General features: G+C 36.4%; 1 protein-coding gene across 2 annotated transcripts in view; it reads left to right on the forward strand.

Annotated features, from left to right (window-relative positions):
* MCCC1 (methylcrotonyl-CoA carboxylase subunit 1) overlaps positions 1-22,038 on the forward strand; it is a 51,277-nt gene that overhangs the window by 16,319 nt on the left and 12,920 nt on the right. For both annotated transcript variants that reach the window (XM_010947845.2, XM_045511303.2), the window contains 9 exons: positions 1,273-1,394; positions 1,807-1,954; positions 2,037-2,158; positions 6,798-6,909; positions 8,182-8,263; positions 12,548-12,675; positions 16,016-16,199; positions 19,961-20,070; positions 21,461-21,677. In XM_010947845.2, the coding sequence (XP_010946147.1) occupies positions 1,273-1,394; positions 1,807-1,954; positions 2,037-2,158; positions 6,798-6,909; positions 8,182-8,263; positions 12,548-12,675; positions 16,016-16,199; positions 19,961-20,070; positions 21,461-21,677 (1,225 nt within the window). The remainder of the gene's footprint in view (positions 1-1,272; positions 1,395-1,806; positions 1,955-2,036; positions 2,159-6,797; positions 6,910-8,181; positions 8,264-12,547; positions 12,676-16,015; positions 16,200-19,960; positions 20,071-21,460; positions 21,678-22,038) is intronic.

Raw genomic sequence — 22,038 nt, forward strand, 5'->3', positions numbered from 1 at the left:
TTCTTTTCCATTCCCTTGGTTATAATGATACATACGTAATTACTATTTAAGAAGAACAAAATTGCCCTCAGGACTTATTCCTCATTAAGCCATCTAAGCCTGTTCTGCTTTTTGTTTCCCTCTGTTTCCTCCCTTTCTGCTGTTAGCATGTCTCTCTTAGAAATCTTGCTGTCCTTCAGTTACTGATTTTCCTCTTCTGTAGCCTAGAAAGCCAAGTAAATAAATTTCTTAAAATTCTGATTAAGTTGCAAGTGATTAGGCTAAAATCTGAGGGAGTCCTCTCTCACTAGAGTATGTATAGACTTTAATACCAAATGACTTTTGTTTACTACTTAGCTCTTTTTCTGGAGAGGTGACACTGGCAGATAGTGACCTGAAGTTAAATGAGTTACTGTGCTAGGGTTCTCTTTTCAGCTTTTGGGTACCATGGTTTCAGTTCTAGGCCAGCTTTACACGGAGACAGAGCAAATAATGTGCACCACCCCACCCCCACCGCCGCTGCCCTGCCACCCTCTGAAGCCCTTTACTTCTACTTGCAAATTCCTTGACATTTCATATATACATACCTAAAAGAATTTAAAGCAGGAACCCAGATACTTGTGCACCAATGTTCATAGCAACATTATTCACAATAGCCAAAAGGTGGAATCAATCCACATGCCCATCAGCAGATGAATAGATGAACAAAATGGGAATAGACCTGCAGTGTGATGTTATTCAGCCAGCCATTAAAAGGAATGAAATTCTGATATATGGATCAACCTTGGACACATCATGCTAAATAAAATAAGCGAGACATAAATGCACAAATACTGTTCAATTCCACTTATATCAGGTACCTAGAATAGGCAGATTCATGGAGATGGAAAGTAAAATAGAGGTTATCAGGGAATGGGGAATTAATGTTTAATAGGTATAGAGTTTCCTTCTGGGATGATGAAAATGTTTTGGAGATGGATGATGGTAATAGTTGCACAATATTGTGAATGTACTTCATGTCACTGAAATATACACTTAAAAGTGGTTAAAATGGTAAATTTTATGCATATGTTACCACTATAAAAAGAAATATAGATTTTTCTGGTTCAAGTAGTGGTTCAAGAACTTTAGAATGAAAGTTCAGACATCTCTGAAAACATACTTTGATAGAGACCATAGTGTACCTATCACCAGCATGGGTGGGGAGATGCCTCCTCAGGGGAAGATGCCATTGCCTGCATCGGTTTGCCAGTGGAGCGCTAGAAAGTTCATCCTTTCATTTCTCCCTTCTAGGCTATCCATCCAGGATATGGTTTTCTTTCAGAAAACATGGAATTTGCCGAACTATGTAAGCAAGAAGGAATTATTTTTATAGGTCCTCCTTCATCAGCAATTAGAGACATGGGTATAAAGAGGTATGAGTTTATATCTTAAATACAGCCATAGGAAGGTCAATTGAAATGGTTATTTACCTATAATAGACATGTTAATTATACCCTTTCATTGTCATAGGTTTTAAGTTATTTATTTGCCACTATATTGAGTTATGGAAAATATTCAAGCAATTAGTGTTTCTAATCAATATGTTCGTTTTTGGGAATTAAAAACAAGGTGGGATGAGCTACCACATGAAAACTGGATTGAGGAAAGTATTAGATATTTTAACATTTGTATTAATTTTTGTTTTCTCAGACGGTAATCCTTTCTTTACCTATGGAATGTTTTATTTTTAAAGTTCCATTGTATTTTATATACTTGGCAGTATTTGTGTTTCTCTTGTATGAAATAATTTGTAGAATTAGGGCATCTTTTTTTTTTATTCTAAAGCACATCCAAGTCCATAATGGCTGCCGCTGGAGTGCCTGTTGTGGAAGGTTACCACGGTGAGGACCAGTCAGACCAGTGCCTGAAAGAGCACGCTGGGAGAATCGGTTATCCGGTCATGCTTAAAGCCGTCCGTGGTGGAGGAGGGAAAGTAAGATTATGCGTGCTTGTGTTTTGCATTTCCAGCTAGTCTAATTTGTTTTGTTGTAGTCATGGCTAGATTTCCATCTTAGGGTATGAGGATCATAAGATCCGAAAAAGAATTTCAAGAGCAGTTGGAATCAGCACGGAGAGAAGCTAAGAAGTCTTTCAATGATGATGCTATGCTGATTGAGAAGTTTGTGGACACACCGAGGTAGGTTCAGCTTTTTTTCCTGACTTAAATTTTTTAAATTAAATTATAAAAGAAATGCATGCATATTATATAAAGTATAAAATTTTGATAGTACATGAGTACATTAAGTTCCCAATCCCACTCCCTGATGTAACCACTAGTACAGTATGCATTCCTCCAGGCATTTTCTACATGAGTAGAAACATCTATACATATACACACAGAATGCAAAATACATATAAAAGAACAGTGAACAGAATCTTAACATAATATTATATGCCAATATTATATCGTAAACACCTTCCATGTCAGTAAATAGAGATCTACCTCATTCTTTTTATATGCTTAATGGTTCCGTGATATTGATGTGTCATTAATTCATTCAGTTCATTTCTTGATGGAATTTAGAGTCCTTTCAAAATAAATAAAATTCTTGTAAGAAATTAAGCTTTATCTTACAGAACTCTATAAGCATCATTTGAGATGCTCTGAAAATGGAAATAATTGTTCAAATTGAATTGTAAGTGATATGTTAACAAATAATAAAACTAACAGTTCATCCTCGTATTTAATCATGTGCCAGATTCTAAGTATTTTACATATACTGAGTAGTAGTCTTGCTGTCCTATTTCTAATCTAATTCCTGCAACAATCCCATTAGGTAGGCCCTGTTCTCATTTTGCAGGTGAGGACACCAAGGAATAGAGTGGTCATCTTACTTGCCTGAGGTCTCCCATCTGGGAATTGGGGAAGCTGGGATTTGAGCCCAGACAGTTTGACTCCAGAATTCACACTCTAAGCGACCACCTTAAACTGTTTCTCTAGGTTCCACTGTAGTAAATACTGTGTGGATTTCTAAATTTTTTTATTCTCTGGAATTTTATTTTCATTTGTATTGCTTGAAATAAGATACTAATTATAAACACATCTTGTTTTATCAATTTTGTGGTAAATATATATATATATATATATATATATATAACCTGTAAGTTAAGTGACCTTATAAAGAATAACTCATTTTGGAACCATGACCAGAGAGGAATTTACCTTGAAGGTGATGAACTGAAACTTCAGGCCCTTCCCTTGCATGAGCCTCTTCTAAGGTCCTGTACCTAATTTTGTACTCATCGTAGAGGGGGCTCCCAAATTATTTCCATTTCAGCCCTACAAATAGAATTATTCCTATGCATGGCACAGTATATTAAGTTCATTTAGAGTATGATTGTAAAAATAAAGCCCTCATTCTCAAAATAGGCCAGTTGATTAGGCCAGCACAACACATGCCACCCGTTAGTGGGAAATAAGGCAAAAATGGAGGAAGTTCTAAGGTCAATTGAAGGCTCCTTTCAGTAGCTTTCAAAAAAGAACAGGCTGACTATCCAAATGAGCATACTCTTGAGCTAAAATTGTCGTAGAGACATCAGCTAGCTATTTCAGTGACTGTAACTCAATGCCTGCGACATTTTTGAAGATATAGATTCTTGTGAAATGTCATCTATTACCTCACATTGTAATTTATTCTCTCAGTAGCTGGTAAGCTCCTGGGAACCGAGGACCTGCTCATTTCTTCTTTTTTTTTTTTCTCCTGTATGTTACTTGGCATATTATTTTCTTCATGGTAGGTGTGTATGATTTTTTTTTAAATGTAGAAATAATATAAATACATTACAGACTTCGAAAATACAGCAGGTAGAAAACAAAGTCACTCATAAACTCATTCTTTGAATATCAGTATTAACATTTCTACGTATTTCTATTCTATATTTTCTAGTAACATTTCCATATCATGATAATCATACTGTTTTATATCCTGCTAAATAATTACCTGTTGAGATAATAGCCAGAAGATTGTCAAGATGGTGCTGATAACAGAAAAGTAGAAATCAAGATGTTTATAAACTTAATAAATTCACCACCCTGAAATCTGGGCAATCATGTGGATACAGCAAATCATAGCCAAGATCAGTTTACCTGGAGCAGAAGCTGCCAGAGCCATAAACTGATAGGAACACCTAAATAGGGATTTTGACAAATTACTGGGGGTTGAGTGTGGTCTAGCCTGATGGTAAGAAACTCCTTAGGGCCCAGTTTTAGGGGAAAACCCAAATTTTCATAGGTTTTTCCTCCAAGAACACCACCAGGCAATCAGTGAAAATCCAGGAAAAATGTCCTCACATTTTGGGGGCCTGGAGGAGGAAAGAAGCCATTTTGAATAGGCCCAAAGCAAAGGCCAGCACTCTAAGGGAAACTTTGCCAGAGACTTTTCTGTCCTTGGGGGAGGGCAGTTAGCCAACTCTAACCCCCTCTAACCTTCCTGTTTCACCTAAAGGAAGAAAAAAAAGCTAAAACACCCAGGGACACAGACCCAGTAGAAGACTGAGATTTAATCATAAGAATATAGAATGCTTTTCTTCCCCCACACCCTTCTCCCCTGTCACCAGGGCTCCAGCATAATAACGGGTTTACAGCTAAGATTGCTGCAAGGCACAGGCTGCGTTTAAGGAGTTCTTAGGGAAAGCCTAAGACAACAGGAGAAAAACAAAACAAGGACAACAGAAGAAACTGAAGCCCCTGGCACCTATAGCTACTGCAGACCTTAAACACAGCCTCCCTGCTAGCCAGATTAACATAAAACCTCACATGAAATTTGTTTACTTCAGTTTCTTGTTCCATGATATATTATGTCTGGCGTTTAATCAAAAAAATTACAAGGCATGCTAAAAGACGAGTAAAACATGGTCTGAAGAGAAAAAAAAGCAAGCATCAGAACCAGATTGAAATATGACACAAATTTTGGAATTTTTAGATGTGGAATTTAAAGTAACTGATTAATATGTTAATGGCTCTTGTGGAAAAGTACAGTAGACAACATGCAGAACATATGGGTAATGTAAGCAGAGAGGGATGGAGACACTAAGGAAAAAAATCAGAAGAAAATGCCAGGAATCAAAAACATTGTAAAAGAAATGAAGAACGCATTTGATAGGCTTATTGGTAGACTGGACACAGCTGAGAAAAGAAATAGTGACCTTGAACATGTCAATGGAAGCTTCCCAAATTGAAGGGCAGAGAGAAATAATGAAATCAAACAACTTAATATCTGAGAAGGGAGACAATTTTAAAAGGTGTAACATGTTATTTGATTACTACAAGGAGAATAAAGAGAGGAGCAGAAGAAGTGTTTGAAATAATAATGGCCAAAATATTTCCAAAATTAATGACAAACACCAAACTACAGAATCAGGAAGCTCAGGGGACACCAAAAGCAGAATAACTATCAAAAAATTTTTGAGTTATATTCAAATTGAAAGGAAACCGAAGACAAAAAGAAAATTTTGAAAAAAGCCCCAGGGGAAAAAACACCTTATCTATAGAGGAACAAGGGTAAAGAAATACATTAGACTTAAGCAAGAGTAGAGTGGAGTGAAATATTTATAAAGTGTTTTTTTAAAAATCAACCTATAAATTCTGTATCCAGTGAAATTAGCCTCCAAACTAGGAGGAGAAATACTTTCTCAGACAATCAAAAATTGAGAGAATTTGTCACTGGTATATTTGCCTTGCAAGAAATGATGATTTCTTCAGAGAGAAGGAAAATGGTATAGGTCAGAAACTCGGCTCTCTGTAAAGAAAAGAAAAGCATTAGAGAAAGAATAAACAAAGGTAAAGTAAAAATCTCTTAGTTTTCTTAATTGATCTCACAGATAACAGTTTGTTCAAAATACTAATAGTAATATGTTTGGTGATGATAGCTTAAAGGTAAGTAAAAAGAGGGAGAAAAGATCAAGAAAGCAAATCCAGAAGGAAGAAATCAGCTTCTATTATTTGTCAGAAGAATGTGTTGAACAAATTGGGAAATTTTTAAATGGAACATTCAGTAGAAACAACGTAACAATAAAATAAGTTCCTCCAGGTGGTATAATGACGTGTTTCATGAGGTGAACAGAAAGGAACAGAAATGAGCCACTGTGCTGAAACATTACATTTATAAGACTTAAGTTTTTACAAAAATTTCTTCTTTGACAATTTTTATTTTGAAAACTCAACAGAAAAAAACGTTTGCTGATCACTCATTTCTGTATTATGGTGGTGAATATGTGAGGTGAACTATATTGTGAACATACCAAAATGAATCTACTGAAAAGAGTGCTTTCATGTTTATCAAATGGTCTGTTACCCTTATCTTCTTAAGTGTTACGTGCATTCACTGTTAATATGACTTCTGATAATTTTACTATTTTACACTCAACATTTAAGTGCCTTTTTTGTTTTTTTATGTTTCATGTTAGTATTTCCTTAAAAAATGATGATCCATGTTAATTTATTTCTTTACCTTTCTATGGATGAGCCATTATAATTTTCAGTCTGCCTTAGTTTATAAAATCTGATTGTAAGAGCTGATTTTTTTAAATCCCCTGAAAGTTTTTGTTGGCTTTTTGAGGATACATGAAATGTGACTATAATTTATAATTTTGATATAGTCAGGTTTATCAGTCCTTTCCTTGGCTGTTTTTACTTGTGATCTGCCTCTACTGTGAGTTGGTAAATAGAGCCTCCTATGTTTATGTCTTTTCTTATTTCCCAGTCATTTCATATATATAATTTTTCTTCTGGAATGTTCATCCTACAAATGGAAACTTTTCATTGGGTTTTTAAATAGGCATGTAGAAGTCCAGGTGTTTGGTGACCACCATGGCAACACTGTGTACTTGTTTGAAAGAGACTGTAGTGTACAGAGGAGACATCAGAAGATCATTGAGGAGGCCCCAGGGGTAAGGATCTTGTAAAGAAATTTGTCAGCTTCTCTATAATGTAAACCTTGGCCACTGACTTTCATGTCCACTTCCCACTAGTAACAAGCCCTCATTGCAGTGTTGGGGTGAGGCCAGGGTTCATGTTTTGGGGCTACTATACAGAAGGCACAGTAGAGCCATGGTGCTTCTGGATGGTATCTAGGAAAATCTGCTCTGATCCAAGTATCTGCCTTACAGTGAACAGCTGTATATTGTTTGCATGTAGATTTTAAGTTGTAATTAACTAAACTGTTTGAGGAATAGAATGGTCTTGTTAATTGAGGTTTTTTTTTTTTTTTTAATGAAGAAGACTCTTTTAACCATTGTTTCAAGTGTTCCTAGAATATATTAGTCATCTTCTCAACTTAGAGGTTATATTGTATAGGAGAGAGATTTGCTCTTATTTAGCAACTTTTCTCCCTCAGAATTGTTTACATGTCTCTGAGCCCACCTCTTGATTGGCTCAGGTGTTATCTGGGTCATGGCCTACTCCTGGGATTACCTGTATTTGGATTTACATTTCTTTGGAACCTGCTGCTATCATAGGCTTCTTACTTGTCTAAAGTTGTATATGTGGTTTTTTCAGTGTGTATTTCTAAAAGATCAGGGATCTAAGGTTTCTGATTAATCAGTTTGTTATTCTCATACTGTACTCAAAATTTAATTTCTGTTGCAGACTATATTATACTCTAAAGTAAATGTTAACAGTAATATTAATAAAGCCATATTTTCAAGCATTGATTAAATAAAAATCTGCTGAGCACCATTTTAAAATGTTAAAAGCTCTGCCTCCTTATTGACATACGTTTCTTTTTATGAACCTTTCTTACTAACTTGCAGTCTCAAGGTTTACTGTTATTCTAAGATAATTATTGGATACATGACCCAGATTGCTTTATCATTTTGAAACAAAATAGAGATAGTTCTAAGTTTTCATATTGATACATATAATTTTAAGTGGACATATAGTCATGAAAGTTATTTTGTAAGTACAAGGGACAGAGATATGTCATTATGCTGAGTAATAGCTGCAGTTCATAGAAATTACTAACAGAATCATTAAACTTTGATATAAGGACAGTTGAACTATGGTATAGGACAATATTTCTTGAAGAAATGTGTGACATTAGCTACTTATCCTTATCTCTTTAATGTAATATTTGGTACATAGAAATGTAATACTGAATCTTAATGGAAACTTCTAGTAGGACAAAGTACTAATGGAAACTTATTTCAAATATTTTTTCATAGCCTGGCATTAAACCTGAAGTAAGAAAAGCGCTCGGAGAAGCTGCAGTCAGAGCTGCTAAAGCTGTAAACTATGTTGGTGCAGGTATGTAAAGATGTGCTTCTGATAGAGGAGAAAGAGTGATCCTTTGTGTTTTGAAAGGCAAACAAAACATATAGCTTTTAAATCACTGACTTTCAAACTTTTTTGACTATACCCACATTAAGAAATATGTTTTACATTGAGACCCAGTATATGCATATGTGTTTGTGTTTTTATACATGTATATTTGAAAAAAATTTTTCACTAAACAGTACTTACCCTAATTATGTGTAATGCTACTTGATTCTTTCTATCCTATTTTAAAGTAAAATCACTGAAATGATTTTTTTGTGTGTTTTTTTTTTAAATTTGTAAACTTCAACTTTTTAGAGGAGTTTTAGGTTAACAGCAGAATTGAGCAAAAGTAGAGAGAGTTCCCATACCCTGTCCCCATACATGCATAGCCTCCCCAAGTATCAACATCCTGTGCCAGAATGGTGCTTTTATTATAATGGATGGACCTACACTGACACATCATTATCACCCAGTGTCCATGGTTTATGTTAGAGTTCACTCTTGATGTGCATTCTGTGAGTTTGGACAAATGTGTAATGACATGTATCCAACATGTATTCTACCATTGTATCTCACAGAGTAGTTTCATTGCCCTCAGTATGCTCTTCATCCCTCCCTGCTTCCAGCCCCTGAGAATCACTGATCTTTTTATCGCCTCCATGGTTTTGCCTTTTCCAGATGTCATACAGTTGGAATTATATAGTGTGTAGCTTTTTCAGATTGACTTCCTTCACTTAGTAGCATGAATTTTAAGTTTCCTCCATGTCTTTTCATGGCTTGATGGCTCATTTCTGTTTGGCGCTGGATAATATTCCATTGTCTGGTTGTACCAGTTTATTTATCTTCTCACTTCCAGAAGTATATTTTGGTTGCTTCCAAGTTTAGCAGTTATGAATAAAGCTGCTATAAATATCTATGTACAGGGTTTTGTGTGGACATAGTTTCAATTCATTGCGATAAACACCAAGAATGGATCACATGGTAAGAGTATGTTTAGTTTTGTAAGAAACTGCCACACTGTCTTTCAAAGTAGATGTATCACTTTGCATTTCCACCAAGCAAATAATGAGAGTTCCTCATCCTCATCAGCATTTCATGTCATCATTGTTCCAGATTTTGGCCATTCTAATAGGTGTGTAGTGACATCTCGTTTTAATTTGCATTTCCCTGATAACATGATGTGGAGCATCTTCTCATATGCTTATTTGCCATCTGTGTATGTGTATTTGCCATCTCTTCTGTCTTTTGACCATTGTTTAGTTAGGTTGTTTGTTTTCTTATTGTTGAGCTCTAAGTTATTGGTATATTTTAGATAACAGTTCTTTAACAGATGTACCTTTTGCAAATTTTTCTCCCAGTCTGTGGCTAGTCTTTTCATTCTCTTGATATTGTCTTTAACAGAGCAGAAGTTTTTAATTTTAATGAAGTCCAGTTTATCAATTATTTCTTTCATGGATTGTGTCTTTGTTGTTGTGTCTAAAAAGACTCACTATGCTCAAAGTCAACTAGGTTTTCTCCTTTGTTGTCTTCTAGTTTTCTGGTTTTGTGTTTTACATTTTGGTCTTTGATCCATTTGGGGTTAATTTTCATGAAGGCTGTAAGGTCTGTTGAGATTCTTTTTCTTTTTCTTTTTCTTTGCTTGTAGATATCCAGTTGCTCCAGCATCATTTCTTTAAAAGACTTTTCTCCATTTTATTGCCTTTGCTCCTTTGTCAAAGATTAGTTGTCTATATTTATGTGGATCTGTTTCTGGGCGCTCTATTCTGTTCCACTAATCTATTTGTTCTCTCACCAGTACTTCATTGTTTTGATTTCTGTAGCTTTATAGTAAGTAAGTCTTGAACTCAGACAGTGTCAATCCTCCAATGTTGTCATTTTCTCATATCAAGTTGGTTATTCTGGGTCCTTTTCCTCCGTATAAACATTAGAGTCAGTTTTTTGATATCCACAAAATAGCTTGCTAGGATTTTGATTGGAGTTGCAATGACTCTATATAACAGATTGGGAAGACTGACTTCTTGACCATGTTGAGTCTTCCTATCCATAAGCATGAACTGTTTCTCCATTTATTTAGCTCTTCTTTTACTATTTCATCAGAATTCTGTAGTTTCCTCATATAGATCTTATACATATTTTGTTAGATTTTTGCCTGTTTCACTTCAGGAGGGTGCTAATGTAAATGGTATTGTGTTTTTAATTTCAAATTCTACTTGTTTACTTGTATGTAGGAAAACAGTTGACTTGTATACTCACCTTATATCCTGCAACCTTGATATGGTTGCTTATTAGTTCCAGGAGGTTTTTTGATTAAGTTTTTTGGATTTTTTTAATGAAGTTGATCAAGTCATCTGTGAACAGTTTTATTTCTTCCTTCCCAATCTATACCATTTATTTCCTTTTCTTGTATTATTGCATTAACTGGGACATCTTGTATGATATTGAAAAGGAATGGTGAGAGTGGACAGCCATGTTTCTGATCTTAGTGGGAAGGCTTCTAGTTTCTCACTATTAGGTATGATGTTAGCTGTAGGTTTTTGTAAATCTTTTTCAAATTGTGGAAGTTCCCCTCTATTTGGGAGTTTTTATTATAGTTGGGTATTGGATTTCATCGAATGCTTTTTCTGATTTTGTTGATACAATCATGTGATTCTGCTTTAGTCTGTTGATGTGATGGATTACATTCATTGATTTTCAGATGTTGAACTAGTCTTGCATACTAGATCCCACCTGGTCATGGTATATCATTATTTTTATACATTATTAGATTTGATTTGCTGAGGATTATTTCATCAATGTTCTTAAGAGTTACTGGTCTGTAGTCTTCTTTGGTTTTGGTGTTAAGGTAATGCCTCATAGAATGAGTTGGGAAGTATTCTGTCTTCTGAAAGAGACTGTAGATAATTGGTATAAATTGGTATAAATTCTACCTCCAGGGTTTGATAGAATTCACCAGTGAACCAGTCAGCCTACTGCTGTCTTTCTTTGTTGTTGTTATTTATCTATTTTTGTTGGCCGGGGAGGGGGGGTGATTAGGTTTATTTATTTATTTTTAGAGGAATACTTGTTCGCACAGAGGTTTTTGCTCATAAGTTTCTGTTCCAGCAAGTTGTGAATCTCTATATTTGCCTGTCTTTCTCTCTAATTTGGGGGGCTGTGGTTTGCTCACATCTGTGGTGGATCTAAGAAGAGTTGTTGATTCTTCAGCTTATTCAGCTTTTCACTTGTCAGGATGGAATGGTGACTTGTAAGCACTTTACCTGCTGGGTCAGAAACTGGAAATTTTCACTAAATTTTTATAGTCCACTGATAGATTGTGACCCACAGTTTGAAAAACAGTTTTAAATTGTATGGAGCTAACTTTACACTAAGTAAAAAAATTTCAAACACAGAAGGCTACATACTATATGATTTCATTTGTATGACATTCTAGGAAAAAAACTCATAGAAAGCAGAAGAGTGGTTGGCTGGAGCCAGGGGCCTGGGGAAGGGACTGACTGCAAAGGGGAACAAGGGAACATTTTGGGTGATGGAAATGTTTTGTATTTTCATAGTGGTAGTGGTTATATGACTGTATTCAATTGCTGAAACCTAAAATGGATAAATTTGGAGGGGGTGTAAATAGGTTTATTTATTTTTTTAATGAAGGTACTGGAGATTGAACCCAGGACCTCATGCATGCTAAGCACGGGCTCTACCACTGAGCTATTACCCTCCCCCTTAAAATGAATAAAGTTTATTGTCAGAAATTATGCTTTGATAAAGTTGGGGGGAGTGTAGTACCTAATATAATGCCAGTAGATAAGACATTAACATGATGTTTACTTACTAAGCAATCTTCTAAAGGGTCACTAGCAAAAGGATTTTAAAGAAACTTCCAGAGCCCACATTCAACAGGAAAAAAAAGTCTTTCTCCACAGGGTTAGAGTAAGATGGAATGTCACAGTGTGAGGTTTCCGAGGTTCTGGTGCACCGAAGCAGTAATTCATGGTTCAGCCATGTTCTCACTGCTGTGGCAGCTGAGACTGATTCATAACTTGGGTTTACCATTTTCTCAAAATCCCAGACATACTTTTCTATTGTTAAATTTCATGTGGCTCCCTATTTTTGATTGAAAATCATTTCACTGCTACAAAGTGTGAGGTATTTTCTTCATGAAATGCAAAATGTTTATCTCTGAATGAAGGCAGCAGTAAAACTTGATATTTCATGAAAGATTTTGATTCCGACTGATTATATGCTGTTGGGATGTGACCACTGTATTTTATCTTTCAGGAACTGTGGAGTTTATTATGGACTCAAAGCACAATTTCTACTTCATGGAGATGAATACAAGGCTGCAAGTGGAACATCCTGTTACTGAGATGGTCACAGGAACTGACTTGGTGGAATGGCAGCTTAGGGTGGGAGTGTTTTTTCTGTTAAAGATCGGTGTTGAGAATATGTTACCTTGTGGCCTCCTAAAAGGAAGTATCACTTTGGGCAAGGGTTCAATCCTTGGTGGTTGTCATGAGGATAGGAAAATGGGAGGTTAAAGGTGACAGTACATTTGATGCTGTGACATTGTTGTCACTTTATGGACTGATTCCTAACTTGTCACTTACCATCTTTTCCCCTTAGACATGGGGCAGCCAGAAGATGAGCTCCTGCCACTGAGGCCTGCTCTTACCACATTGTCTCAACACAAAGCCTTCTACTCTACCTGAGGCCACATCATTCAGAGCCAGGCCATCGTTAGATTTTAGAGGCAGGGCAGGTGCTGGTCAAGATGAGATGACCTAAGGAAGAGTTGGGAATGGTTTAGACCAACAGTGTTTCATGTGCAAGTGCTGACACACTGTTGCTGGGCCATGAAGGGATAAGCATAGCCATTCAGAGTAAATACTTAGAAAGTTTTAAACCATTCTGGCTTCACTATGACACATCTACTATATTTTAGTGAAGTGTAAGTTTACAACTGTTCCTCACTGGCCTGAACCGGAGTTCTACAAAGCATATTCCGTCAAATACTGATAATAATATTTTAGTCTGTTTTGTTCTCTTTATTGAAAACAATAGGTTTTACAGCCTTTTCTCAATATAAAAAAAAAAATTTAAGTGGTATGAACATTCTTGATCTCTCTAGGATTCTTGGTTCTTTATATATCCTGAGTCTAAATTATCTTTTCCATGTTGTGATGTTAAAGTCTTGACTATTTTCATCATTTTGTCTTTGTAGAACTTCTGAGGACAGTAATATGATATTCCTCTTGCTGGTTCTTTGGGAATGATTGGTGGTTTTAATTGAGTTACAGGATTCTTCCGGGCCTCTGTAGCCTTGAAAGTAATGAAACCCAGGCATATCAGACTAGGAAATGTTACTAAGTATCAGGAAAACTGGAGCAGGTTTAGAGACTTTTGGAAACAGTGCATATGTTTTCAGAATTCAAAGAAGGATTTTTTTTTTCTGAAGCAATAATCAAGAGAGTCCTGAATTTTGAAATCATGAAGGATAAAAGATTTCCAAGGATTAAGGAGGAGAAAGCTTTTGGACATTAGACAGGACCGCAGACATTTATTTCTGCAACTCAAGAAATTTTAAGAGTTTTGAAGGCTCTTAGAAAAGGAAGCAACTTTTATCATCTGGGAAAGGTTTCTAGAGCTTAGGGACACCATTGGACCTTGTTTACAGGGTTCAAGGCACTTTGGAGTCTGGCTTCCAAGCAGAGGTAAAACAAGGGATCTCACCATTTGGTGAGTCAAGAGTTCAAGCTCCAGGACCTTTCTCTGGAGTCACTGGCTTCCTGAGCAAGGGTGAAATGAAGTGAGCACCCAGGCTGCAGTTGCAGGTGGTTAGCAGTGTCCACGGGAGGCTGGTGAAATGTCCAAGGTCCAAGGGTTCCAAAAAGTCAATGTCTAGAGCCCGGGAGAACCTGACACAGTTTTCTAAGTACTGAGCCTTTTCTGGGCCTAGATAGAAACCAGTTTCAGAGGAAAACAGGCAGATAAACCAGGTTAAAGTAGGGCTATGTAGTCAGGAATCAGATCACATCTTAGAATATGGTCATTCTTCAGTGAATCTGTACTTGAGTCTGGGCTGGGGATATATAAAACCCCTGTGTTGGGAGCAGGTCTAAGCTGGAGGGATGAGGACTGGGGGTGAAACAAAACCTCCTCTCGCTGTCAATATGGCAGCTGTTTTGGGTCAGTATTTTCTCTTTACTGTTGTATGTTACATAGTAATGCTATATATTCAGACAATATTGTTACACCTACTTTACCAACCGCCCGGAGTTGCTTTTTGCCATATTTACCTCTATGTTACATAATACAAATAAATCTTCACAGGTAGAATTGAAGCCTCAAAAAAAAAAAAAAAAAAAAGAATATAGTCATTCTTTTTTATACTAAAACAAATAGAATTCTTTATTAAAACATTAAAGAGTATTTTATTTTAAAGGATAAGAATGAAATGATGATAGCTAACATGACATAGTTATTATTATATGCCAGGCATTTTTCTCTGAAGCATCAAGAGATTAAAGAAGCTTACCCAGAATATGAGTATGCCCATAACAGGGTAAATATAGAGACAGAATTTGAACTCAGGCAGTATGGCTGTAGTCTGTGGTTCCAAACACTGTGCCATAAAGGCATTCAGTTTAGTTCATTTTCCTTTCATTTTTAACTGTTGTGGTTCCTGATTTTTCTTATTTATAGATTTAAAGAGATGAAACCTTTGCCTGTTTTATGCTTAGTTCAGTGTACTTTAGTTCAGTGTACTGCTGAGCTAGAGTTTTTTCCCTGTATCTTTTACCATCTCAGTTTATCTTTTTTTTTCATCTTGGGGAAAACTTAAGGGGAGAGTAAAGAGAGTGACAGTGTGCCCTACAATAGCCTTTTCCAAATTATACTAGTTGAAGAGAGAGATTTGTTGTATTGGTATATAAAAGCCAAAGTAATAATAATAATAATAATAAGCCAAATAATAACAGTGATAAACAATACTGATCACCCTGTTTAGAGTCTGATATCTTGCAATATCCATAAACATAACAACGTCTTTAAAACATGTTCCCCAGTCTGTTTTGCTCTATTACTCACTTGGTGATGAAGTTTACAAAGATGATTAATGCCACACTTTAGCCATAGTTGTAAATATAGTCCTAAACACCAAGTAATAATTTACTGCAAAAAAAAGATTGATTTGGTAACTGAGTGCTAATGTTTTAAATGAAAACTAAGAATATCTTGCCAGTGAGAAATTTTAGTTTTGATTATGTTGAAAAATAATTGATATTTATAATTTAGCCATCAGTTTGCCTGCTTTCTCTATAACTGTAGAAACCCATTGTAATTAATGTATTATTTCCAAGCTGCATCTTTTTTTTTAACATTTTTTATTGAGTTATAGTCATTTTACAATGTTGTGTCAAATTGCAATGTAGAGCACAGATTTTCAGTTATACATGAACATACATATATTCATTGTCACATTTTTTTCTCTGTGAGCTACCATAAGATCTTGTGTATATTTCCCTGTGCTATACAGTATAATCTTTTTTATCTATTCTTGCATCTGTTTTTAAATCTGTTTTTGCTTTTGTCCAATACTCAAGTGGGTAGATAAAATAATAGTTTTTATTTAGCTTTATTATAAAGTCCAAATGTCCATTTTATATAGGAAAAGACAAGACCATCAAATTAGTCTCATAGCTGCTGTAAGGTGGATTTTCGTAAGACCATGTATTCCTCTTTTACCAGGTTGCAGCAGGAGAGAAGATTCCTTTGAGCCAGGAAGAAATAACTCTGCAGGGCCATGCCTTTGAAGCTAGAATATATGCAGAAGATCCTAATAATAACTTCATGCCAGGAGCTGGACCATTAGTGCATCTCTCTACCCCTCAAGCCGACCTTTCCATAAGGATTGAAACTGGTGTACGGCAAGGTAAAGTGAAATAAAATAAAAATTCTTGGTTTTAGAAAACTTTAAATACATTATTGTTTTTGGATGGGGGTCTTTTCCCTGTGTTTTGTGGAAATGCGTAGTGTGTTTTTAAATAAAGGATTTAATTGACTTCTCATTAATCTTTACTTTTTTCTCAGGAATAGTTATTTTTAAAGAATAACTAGTATTTTTAAGCAGTACTATTCTCTTTTTTTAAACTAATGTTTCTTTAATTTTGAGCAGTTCCTTTTTTTTTCTTTGCTCTCTTTTTTTGAAATGCAGCAGCACTTAGTCAAACCTAAGCAAAAAATATTTTGTGTGTACTGCTTTCCATTTTTACTTTGCCTAGTTCCAAAAATGATTTAAGGTGACTGATACCTGGTATGCCCAAGGCATTCTAACTTCAAGATACTGAAAGTCAAGCTGAAGAATTCAGTAAAAATAAGTTCAGTTCAAGCTTAACAATAGTAAAAGAAAGAAAGAAAAGTAAAAAAAATCGTGCACAAGAGCTGTCACAGTTCACGTATGATTAATTACAATGGTCATAACTAAATTATTTAGCACTTACTATGTACAGGTGCTGTTCTGGGTGATTTTTCTACATGGGCTCCTTTAACTATGAGAACTACCCTATGAGTAGGTGTCATTATCATCCCCATTTTCCAGATGAGGAAACCAGGCACAGAGAAGTGATTTATTCAAGATCACCCTTGGAGCCAAGATTCAGACCCAGGCATTCTGAAGGCATTCCGGCTCCAGGGTCTGCCCTCTGAGCCACCACTGTCTATTGCCACCTTAGTTGCCACAGAAGTTAAACAGATGGTGAGAGAGAAAATACAGCAATTCGCACAATTAACAGGTTACGTTAGCCTGATATAGCAGGACACATTTCTAAGAGGAAACCTGGAGTGGATTTGAGTAGGCAGATTTAACTGCATACATAAAAGTGAAGAAAAGAGGACTTAACTAAAGGTGTGTTCAAAGATCTGTAAGAAAATATGTGGCTGGAGAAGAGGGTTTAGGATGGTGAGTAGTTGATGTGGCTGGAGATAATAGAATGAGAGCAGATCGTTTCGGTCTTGAAAACCAAAATGAAGAATTAGGACTTCTTTTTTGTTTTGTTTTGAGTTATAGTCAGTTTACAATGCTTCAATTTCTGGTGTGCAGCACAATTTTTCAGTCATACATGGATATACATATATTCATTTTCATATTCTTTTTCACCATGAGCTACTAGAAGATCTTGTATATATTTCCCTGTGCTGTACAGTATAAACTTGTTTATCTATTCTATATATACCTGTCAGTATCTACAAATCCTGAATTCCCAATCTGTCCCTTCCCACCCTTTTCCACCCTGGCAACCACAAGTTTGTGTTCTATGTCTGTGAGTCTGCTTCTGTTTTATATTTAAATTCATTTATCTTTTTTTTTTTTTTTTTTTTTTAAGATTCCACATATGAGTGATATCATATGGTATTTTCCTTTCTCTTTCTGGCTTACTTCACTTAGAGTGACATTCTCCAGGGAAATCCGTGTTGCTACAAATGGCATTATATTGTCTTTTTTATGGCTGAAGAGTATTCCATTGTATAAATATATCATAACTTCTTTCTTCAGTCACCTGTCAGTGGACATTTAGGTTGTTTCCATGCCTTAGCTATTGTAAATAGTGCTGCTATGAACGTTGGGGTGCAAGTGTCTTTTTGAATTAGGGTTCCTTCTGGATATAAGCCCAGGAGTGGGATTGCTGGATCATATGGTAAGTCTATTTTTAGTCTTTTAAGGACTCTCCATACTGTTTTCCACAATGGCTGCACCAAATTGCATTCCCACCAACAGTGTAGGAAGGTTCCCTTTTCTCCACAGCCTCTCCAGCATTTATTATTTGTGGACTTTTGAATGATGGCCATTCTGACTGATACGAGGTGATATCTCATTGTAGTTTTGATTTGCATTTCTTAATTAGTGATACTGAGCATTTTTTCATGTGCCTGTTGGTCATTCATATGTCTTCATTGGAGAATTGCTTATTTAGGTCTTCTGGCCATTTTTGGATTGGATTGTTTGTTTTTTTCTTATTAAGTCATATGAGCTGTTTGTATATTCTGGAGATCAAGCCTTTGTCAGTTGCATCATTTGCAAATATTTTCTCCCATTGTGTAGGTTGTCATTTTCTTTTGCTTACGGTTTCCTTTGCTGTGCAAAAGCTTGTAAGTTTAATTAGGTCTCAATTGTTGATTTTCGCTTTTATTTCTATTTCTTGGGTAGACTGCCCTAGGAGAACATTGCTGAGATGTATGTGAGACAATGTTTTGCCTATGTTTGCTTCTAGGAGGTTTATTGTCTCTTGTTTTATGTTTAAGTCTTTAACCGTTTCAAGTTTATTTTTGTGTATGGTATGCGGAAGTATTCTAATTTCTTTGATTTACATGCTGCTGTCCAGTTTTCCCAACACCATTTACTGAAGGACTTCCTTTCCGTTGTGGATTTTGTTTTGGGGGAGGGGAGGTAATTAGGTTTACTTTTTTTTTTTTTTTTTTTTAGTTTAATGCAGGTACTGGGGATTGAGCTATACCCTCCCTCCATGGAATTAAAACTTCTTAATAATAAGTTGGCAGAATTTTGAGACCTCTGGCTAACCCACAGCAAGATTTTAACTTAACAGCAAAACATCATAGAAAAGAGAGTACTTATAATAGAGAAGAAATAATCTGTGAGGAAGCAAAGCTTGCAGTATAATTTAATAAAGGTGCTCAAAGGATAACAGAGATACAATTATGAAAAGGACTCCCAGATTCACATCCTAACACTGGAAAGGATAATCTAGGCCAGGAAGCTCCCCCCAACCCCTCCTCTTTTGTGTTTCCTGAGTCCCCTGTGTATTCCTTGTGCATTGCCCTTTTATACTATCTTACAGTGATCTTTTACTCCTTGTCTAGTTTCTCCATTAGACTATAAGAATTTTAAGGGAGGGATTCTGTCTTCCATCTTATATTTGCAGGACCTTGCTCAAGCCTAGGCCTAGAAGGTGGTCAGTATGTGTGGGTAGGTGGGTGGATGGATGGATGGGTGGGTGGATAAGGGAGTGTAATCTATCTCCTTGATTCTATAGATGGAGACTCTAGGGTTCAGAGGGGTCAAGTGATGTGCCAAAATCACAAAAAGTTCCTCGAACAGCATTCCTTATAACTTCTGACTTGAACCATTTCTTACCAATGAGATGTGCATGGTTCAGATTCTCTGAGACTCTGTCATGTAGTGATAGCTGTTCCTTGTTTATCAGCTCTGCCTGGTATGGCGTTTAGCACTTGATTGTCAATCCTCCCAACAAGCCTGCAGGATAAAGGAATTATTATCCTTATTTTTCTGGTGAGGAAACTGAGGATGTGGAGGGACGAAATGCTAAAGACAAAGTGACTGTGATCTGAGAGGGTGAAGGGAGTTTGCACCAACTTCCGAAATGAGAAGTGAAAAGAAGTTTCTGAAGAATGGATGGAGAAAACCAGCCTGTGTGTCAGTGAATGACTCTTTTAGGTCCTGGTGCTCTTGGGTGGTCATAACCTCCTTAGACTTCTAGTAAGTTTTTAAGCCCCTGTAAGCCTTGATTCCTCATGAATAAAATGGTGGTAATGATCTCTATCATGCAGGAGTTTGTGAGGATTAAGTGTGAAATGTACATGAAGCCCCAGGAGAATGTCTTGCTTATCATATTTTATCCCTTTAAGTTTTGAGTGGTTACTGTGGTTTTTCAATTTCAGGAGATGAAGTTTCCATGCATTATGACCCAATGATTGCAAAGCTGGTTGTGTGGGCTGCAGATCGCCAGGCAGCCTTGACGAAACTGAGGTACAGCCTTCGACAGTACCATGTGAGTGACCTGGGGCCATGTGAGTGACCCTGATGCTCTCTGTCTATCTACAGCCAAGCATATCTTGTCAAAAACAAAATAATTTCACATCGGAGGATTTTCCATTGATCAGAATAGACTTTGAGGACTTCCTGATTTCAGCTAGAAAAGAAAGATTACAAGACAAACTATTAGCATCAGTGATAACTTCAGTGAGACCCAATATGCAATTCCTATTCATCCTGTAGGTAAGCCCAGCTACACAAGTACGGCCTATAGTCTAGTGTTACTTTCTCCAAAGGAGAAGAATTATTTTCAGTTTTATTCATTTGTTGGAATTTGTTGCTTTTCTGTAGCGCATTAATTTCCTTGGTGCAGTAGGTCCCACAGCACACTGATTTAGCTTCATAGAAGGATTTCTTATTAACCTGTGATATGCACATTATTATATGTCATGAATTTGACCAAACCTCTGATCTCTGGCTCCACCCTCACTGGTCTCCTTGCTGTTTAGACACACCCAGCATGGAACCATCTGTTCCTGTTCTCTCTTCCAGAATGTTCTTCCCCTACATAATCCCAGGACTCCCTCCTCACCGTCCTCAGCCCTGCTCACCATGATCTTCAGAGTCCTTCATAGGCAACCGTGTTTAAAACAGGATGCTTTGCTGTTTTCTGTCCCTTTGGCCAGCCTTATTTTTCTTCCTATCACTTGATATTATATTAGATATTAGTTTATGGGTATTATTTGTTATCTGTCCCTAAAATGTAAGTTCTGTGAGGGCAAGGACTTTGTTTTGTTTTTCACTGTGTCCCCAGTACCTGGGTCTGGGCCTGACACCTAAAAGATGCTCAGTAAATGGGTATTAAATAAATGAATGAATCCAGGTCTCAGATAGCTGGTTTTTACTGTGGATCTCATTTATTGAGTGGACTTGAGTTAATTTTATACCTTTTTAATTTTTATGTCAGTGTGTCAGATACGGATTTTAGTTTTGGAAGGAAGCTCTCTTCAGGTCATGCAATCCTACCTTCTCCCTAGTGTAGCAGTCCTACCCTCTGTTTGCAGTCTTCCTATTTTGTGGGGTGTTCTGAGCGGCAAGTCTTCAATATCTTGCAAATAAATCTCTTAATAAGTTTCTTAACATTTAACTTACTTTCCTAACCTAAGTCAATTAAATGTCTCCATGCTACCTACCCAGCAGCATTTTCTACATCCTCTTTATCGTAGTAAATTAACGTACTGTTAAGTGCAGGTGTATAGTGATGGTGACGTGAGTGGTTTTGTTTTGTTTTGTTTTTCCTGAGAGTTATTCATAGTAGAAAATACTAGGAAGAGCAGGTGCAATAGAAATGTTTTCTGAATATGTTGTTTCCACACTTACTGGGGATGTGGGCTTTTTCCCCCTAGATCGTTGGACTGCACACCAACATTGACTTCCTTCTCAGCCTTTCTGGCCACCCAGAGTTTGAAGCTGGGAATGTGCACACTGATTTCATCCCTCAACATCAAAAAGAACTATTGCCCGGTTGGAAGGCCACAGCCAAAGAGTTTTTATGCCAGGCAGCTCTGGGTCTCATCCTCAAGGAGAAAGCTATGTCTGATGTTTTCAAAACTCAGACACAAGGTACAAGAATGCTTGTCTCTTTCCTCTGCTTATCAAGATTTTATGAATAATTATTGAACATACTTTTCTTTCTTTATGTCACTCCTGCCTCCCTTTTCTGCCCTCAGTGCTTGACACCATCCTCTGCTAATGTGTATTTTAGTGTGAAGTAGAGCTGTTCACAAAACAAGGATGCACCCTTAAACACTCTAACCCATTAAATAGAAGGTAACTAATCACCTAACAATGTAGAGATGGACTTCTTTTCAGGCAAACACTAGTTCTCCCCGTATCCCATTCCAGCTTTTTTTTTCTGTTTTTTCAAATTTCCTTTCAATTTCTTTTATTCACCACTCCTTGTGGCCTACTCTATTGTATCCTT

This window comes from Camelus bactrianus, chromosome 1 (genome assembly GCF_048773025.1).
Source record: "Camelus bactrianus isolate YW-2024 breed Bactrian camel chromosome 1, ASM4877302v1, whole genome shotgun sequence".
Lineage (NCBI taxonomy): Eukaryota > Metazoa > Chordata > Mammalia > Artiodactyla > Camelidae > Camelus > Camelus bactrianus.